Raw genomic sequence first — 6,480 nt, 5'->3', positions numbered from 1 at the left:
TATATATATATATATATTTTAATTCTCCCTTTTACCAGCCAACAAGTTGAAACTTCTCCTTCTTCTTTTTTTGTTTTTTTTTTTGTTTTTTGGACAGCCAACTAGCTGACTTTTAATTTGCATACTATAAAATACCCTAAAAAATCCCTACAAAATTAAAATCTTATAAAATAAAAGGCACTAATTATCCAAATTGTATTAAATTAACAATATAACTATTTTCCCTTAAAAAAAACAATATAACTATTTGTTGGCTGAAAAAATAACACATATTTATGTCGTACTCGAATTATTAAATTAGTTATAACACCTATTGAGTGGTCCAGTGACAAGATCTCAGCATCTTTTCATATTTATATACATGCAACATTAATCATTTATGTGCAAACCAGATTGACTTGACTCGGTTCAATCAAGTGCATTGACCTCCTCCAGAGATCTAACTCAACAAAAACCTAAGAAGAATGGCATTCATAATCATCCCGTGGAATAAATCCCATTACTCACAAGAAGGTAAATCCCACTAGATTAGGCCCCACCTAATAGAACCCCCCTTATATAAGTAGTTATGTTTTAATGGGGATGAATAACAGTGCTCAAAACCTAATGCTCAGTTTCCCACATCCAAAATTTTCCTTCTTTTTTGTAAGAATCTCAAGTCCCAAGACTTCATAGCAAACCTCAACTCAGCAAGGCAACGTTGTTGGATGTCAAAATATTTTGCATAATGTATGTTGGTTAACACACTACTTCCCCAACCCCTTAAAATAGTCATGAACCGTTAAAAACAGCTCAAAAAAAGTAGAGAGATGCCAAATTGCTAAAGCTATTGCTGTAGAAACCGAAAGTTTTGATGTGTTTATTTGCATTAAAGTTGGTATGTCCTTCCACAAACGTTAAGCAAGCTCCAGAGATGATGCTTGCCAACACAAGTTCTTCTTTTGTCATACTAAACGTATCCCATGGGGAATATGGTATTCAAAGAATTGTTTTGATAGAGAATGAAGTCTTGTACAAAGAAAGAAAGAACGTCTAAGATCTAAGGAGGGAAAAAAGATTTAAAGGGAACCCTGAAGACAAAAGCATCATGAACAATCAGCGATGATCACCACCTGTCAGAGCCGTGCCAGCCAGAGCCCTGCAAGCACCAGACTCGAGAATTATACACCAGAGCAAAACATAACTTTTACTTACAGTCACTAATGAATATTTAAAGCATTTTTACCAAACTCAAAACACATTACTAAAATTGAGCAAGCTATCACCGCAAATAGATAGTGTCCAAGTTCTGCAACGTGAAACAAATGCTGGAACCAACACTTATTACGATAGACATTATAATTATGTACACTGCACATAAGCATTGTAGATAGCTTACCAAGTGATAGTCCACTGATTTGACTAATTTAAATAAAATAATGTTTAAAGATCGATTGCATATTATGCGCTATACCTTGCATTAGCCACAACCCCAAAATCAAATCATCATTTGGAACATCATCTATGTTACTTCATGTGAAACTAAATTTCATGTTAATTACAAGAATCATACGTAAGCTCGCAGGTGATATATTCAATAACCTCTCAACAGAGACATAGCAGCAAAAGGTTCGGGACCAAAGGTCCATACAATTACCAAGAGGTAAAAGGAAAAATGACAGAACAACATAATTCCCCTATGGAACACTAAAGAAGTAAAAGTGTTACTGCTGTTCTTTTCATACAATAAAGAGATCATTTAGGAAATCATTACCAGGGAAATCATTGGTGCTATCACATTCCAATTAATACAATTAAATATGCAGTAGGGAAAAAGTTCACCTTCTTTAGTTTGGCAAGGTAACACCACAAAATAACCAGAAAATGCCAAAGATGACAAACTGCGACCTTTGAAAAGTAAAAGAAGAAAGAAGAAGAAGAAGAAGAAGAAGACACAAAACAGAAATAAAGAGAAGAAAAGAGCAGAACTTCTGGCCTATCAGATCATCTTTCCATTGCATTTGTTGAGCCAAAATGTGTAAATGAGAAAACATTCGACCAACTTGATTTGAAAATAAGGACCGCAATCAAAGAAAATCATGTCCAAAGCTTAACTAAACATTGGACTACCTAGAATATGCATCTTAATACCAACATCTATGCACTAACTCCTGTAGAATTCCAAGATTAAATAAACATTGATAAGCACAAACTAGTAGTCACCCTAAATTTTAGTATGACTGCATATCAAAAATAGTGCATCTATCAAGATATTCTTCCAATGCAGTTCATTCTAGCACAAATATACTCAACAAAAATAAAGTTCCTTTTCCAATTTTCTAGCAAAATAACAAAAGTTCCTTCTCCGATTAGTGTTCTTGGGATAGGCCAATAAAGATCAAACTAATGTGAAATCTCTCAATATGATGAGAACTCGGGTGTCAAAACCTAGCCTTTAACCTCTATAACAACAATCTCTCCCATTTCTCTTTATTCATCAAGAAACCATGAAAATGTTACCCAGAAATTCAACTTCAGAGTAAACTCTTACCAGTTAAGTTCCATTTGCTAATCAGGATCAAATCTTTGAATTCTCCCAAAAATTTCATACTAATACTCATGGCAATTCGCAATTAAGTTCCTATGAAATTGTACTATAGAATTAAACTATCAGAATTTCATCCAGGAAGTTCTGTTCAAATCTCTTGCTCCAAAAACCTAAAATCTATCTTTCAAGGAAAAATAAAAAGCCTAAAAATCCAGATCAATACCATTTCCAATCCACTTCAAAGAATCATCCGCAGAAATGAGAAAGCACCAAAAATCCATTGCTTTACCAGTAATTCAACAATCACAAATCGCACAAAATCAAACGCATTCGGAATCAAGAATCAAGAACCAAGAAACTCACTTCTTGTGCCGCCGACCGCGCTTGGGCCCCCACCCCTCGAGCTTGGCGACGGGACATCCACAGCGGGCGCGGAAGAGCAGTACGGCTCGGCCATTCGACGGCGCCATCTTCCTGAGCTCCGACCTGAGGCACTCGTAGTCTGGATTGGCCTCGCTGCCGCCCTTCCACGGCAACCTGTCGATCTCCTTGGACGCGCCCCTGACGGACTCCTCATTCTGCAATTTCAAATCGAACTCCATCGCCTTCTTCAATCCCTTGCATCCCGGCCTGTCGCACTTGCGCGATCGCGCCCCGAAGCAGAACTCGGCGGAGAGGACGCCGGCGGCGAAGAGAACGACGAAGCCGAGGAGGAAGGGGAGGTGGAGTTGGACGTGGTGGACATGGAAGGAGGAAGACGAGAGAAGGAGAGAAAGGGAGTTGAAGATGTAGGAAAAATAGGAGGTGAGGAGGAAGGAGCCGGAGAAGAGGACGAGGATGAGGATGAGGAGGTCCAGAGTGGCCGAAGGGGAATGCTTGCAGGGAAGGGAGTTAGGGTTAGGGTTAGGGTTTGAGGATTTGGACTTGGAGGAGGTCGGCGATGGCGATGCGACGGCGGAGGAGGAAGAGGAGGAAGAAGAAGACGCGGGCATGGTCGGCAGTAACAGATGGCGCATGTTAGAAAACTGAATAACGGAGAGTTTTTTCTTTTCTTGTCTTTTTATTTTGGTTTTTTTCTTTTACTACTATTAATTTTATTTTCCGTTTTATATTTTCTTTTTTTTTTCTTTTTCGCTATTTATTTTCACGGGAAGTCACGTGATATATTCTTTTTAAAAAAATTAACCCAAAAACATATAAATGTATTCTTAAAAAAGTGCACGCAATGTGAGTCATTTTCATTTTATTATTTTCTTTTTATTTTTTTATTATAATTGGTGTGCTCTTGGGAGAAATGAAAGGACTAAACTGCAAATATAAAATGGGGGAGAGCGCACGTTTGCGTGGTGCGCTCCGCTTCGTGGGGCGGAAGTTAATTAAACCCACGCGCTTCCGAAAGAGAATGTGATTGAAGAATTCGTGTGACCCGTGCTAAAGTATTTTTCTTTTCTGTGTATTTTATTTTTTATGTATTTTTAAATCTATATATTTTATACATTTAAATTTATAATTTTAATTTTATTATAATATTTTTTTTCATAAAATATTAGATAAATTATACTTGTGCTTCTTAAATTATTGATATTTTGTAAAAATTCCTCTTAAAATTTAAAAATAGTAAATTTTTTTTCTGAACAATTCACCGTTAACACGCGTCTCTTTTATAGTGACTCTCATTTTAAAGACAAATAAATAATTTTCTATGTGAATAAAATTTTGATAGAAATAAATATTTTTCAATGCTTAAAATAAAAAACATAATATTAAAAAAATAAAAAACAAACATGGATAATGGTGGTGGAAAACCAAATCAACTTTGGGTTTCGTTTTTTTTGTTTTTTTTTGTTTTTTTTTCATAACATGGGTTTTTTGTTTGTTGATCTTGGTGGAATATATATGGTTTGGTTGCAGAGATCCAAGGCACTAGGGATTTTTTTAAAAGTTTTTGGGCATGTATACAAGAAGTCAGAAAGTAAGAGAAGGTTTGTGGCTATGAATTGCTTCCACCCCCAAAGCTAATGCCTGACCATGCTAAGACGAGTTGTTAGTGATGATGGAATTGCTCTCTCTTCTCTTTTTTTTTTTTTTTTTTCCTTTTTTGATTTGTTGTTTGTTCTGGAGAACATAAAGATTTAGAAATTCTCTAAACCCAAGACTCATGCTCTTCATCACTTTCCTTCTTCTCACTATAATAACAAAATAAAAAAGTAAAAAAACCATAATCAATATCCCAAACACATCAATTTCGAAGATCAAACCCAAAAGGCTTCTTTAAACAATATCGTCTAATCACCAAGCCCTTCCCCTATTGCCTTTTGTCATCGGCTTAATGATCGGAGCAGTAATCTACGACTCAACCACCGAGGTCTCTGGTTTATTGTCAGAAGAATTGTAGGAGAGCAACGGCGACAGAGGAGATTGAGTCCGATCTTCAGTCGTCACATTGTTAACGTTTATGACTTTAGAAATAAATGTAACAATATTTTGAGATATTTTGACTATTAATAAAGATTTATTTATTTTACATATTCATGTATTATCATTTTTATATTCATATTAATTAAATGTATGATAAATAAATTGAAAGTTTGATACTGTCATTTTAAATTCTTAAGTCATGTATGTAATAAGAAGAATATGCGGAAGACATAAATTTAAAGATGATAGTCTAAATCACATGATTCACAATCGAGAGAATAAAGTTGAGCGATTTATTCATGTTAAGATTGTTATGTTGTCTACTTTCTAACGGATACGGCTTGTCTTAGTCGTCAGAGGTGAGTCTCCATGGGTAGAGACATTAATATAGTTTCTAGTGGTGAAATATATATTGGGTCAGACTAAAGTTAAATTGTTTTAATTTAATAATTCTGTTTGTATAAAATAATTCACTTTTGACGAATTATATGTGGTCATCTTAATCCTGAGATGGATAATGAACCCGTATGCTTGACTTGTATTCTTTGATGTACCAAAAGAAGGCATCCTGACATTATGTAAAGGTACGCTTACCAGTACATTAGGGGTATGACTCGTGTATGTGTAGATGCGTTATCATAGATAGTGGAATCCATAGCTCCTATAAAGAGTCAATGATATCCTCTTATGCATTATCTGTGGATTAGAAAGTACGAGCGTTCAGCCATTAGACTACTCTGTGTTATCTAATAGTTTACTATTTGTAATGGTACGAATGATGGTTTTCCAATGGAGTGGTAATGAAACATAAGATAAATATAATCGGGAAGGTAAAACGAACATGACCTCAAGTCGATTATGGATATCCTATGAGGATGATACACTAATATATTGAGTCATGGACGAAAGCTATTCAGAGCTTTGTAAATATGTTATATAAATCGAGAGTGCAGCTCTAGGCTTTTAGTGGAGTAGCGCTAGAGTTTTATAATTATGAGACGGACTTATTGGTTTACAAGTAGAGTTGTGATTATATGAGCTTGATATATATATGTCCATCGGGTTCCTTTGCTAGCTCACATAATTTCCTGTAACGATACTGTGTATTTCCTACATATTGGTAACTTGTGTTATTTCTGTAAAAGAGGTTCAGAGTTAATATGCGATTGATTAATTAATTCATGAGTTATTTATCAAGTGAATTAATTGATAAATTAATTCTAGATAAATTGGTTGAATACTTGAATCAATGTTTCAGGTTGTTTAGTTCATGAGTAATTTGTCGGGTGGATTAATTGTTAAATTAATTCTAAATAAATTGGTTGAATTATTATTTTGAGAGTTATTTAGTATGAGAAGACTATTATACGACTGTTTTGATCAGGCAACTTCTCCATTAGATTGCTTAAATTAAAACTCAGGCTCTGTACAAGTTTTTCGTGTTCAAAAACTAGGAAAACAATTTTCCTGTGTTCAAACAGGTCGATCGAACCAGTCGACCGGTTCATGAAGGACAGGTCAACCGGTGAGTTATA

General features: G+C 35.1%; 1 protein-coding gene across 1 annotated transcript; it reads right to left on the bottom strand.

Annotated features, from left to right (window-relative positions):
• Window positions 1–833: 833 nt before the first annotated feature.
• LOC21393346 (uncharacterized protein At5g19025) lies at window positions 834–3,590 on the bottom strand. The gene is made up of 2 exons (XM_010105133.2): window positions 2,891–3,590; window positions 834–1,138 (listed from the first exon to the last, which is right to left on the bottom strand). The coding sequence occupies exons 1-2, from the start codon at window positions 3,541–3,543 to the stop codon at window positions 1,096–1,098; spliced, it is 696 nt and encodes a 231-aa protein (XP_010103435.2). The 5' UTR covers window positions 3,544–3,590; the 3' UTR covers window positions 834–1,095.
• Between the last annotated feature and the right edge of the window lie 2,890 nt (window positions 3,591–6,480).

Source organism: Morus notabilis, unplaced genomic scaffold (genome assembly GCF_000414095.1).
Source record: "Morus notabilis unplaced genomic scaffold, ASM41409v2 Scaffold605, whole genome shotgun sequence".
Classification (NCBI taxonomy): Eukaryota; Viridiplantae; Streptophyta; class Magnoliopsida; order Rosales; family Moraceae; genus Morus; species Morus notabilis.
Note: the sequence above shows the minus strand (reverse complement) of the source record. Positions and strands in the feature narration are given on the sequence as shown.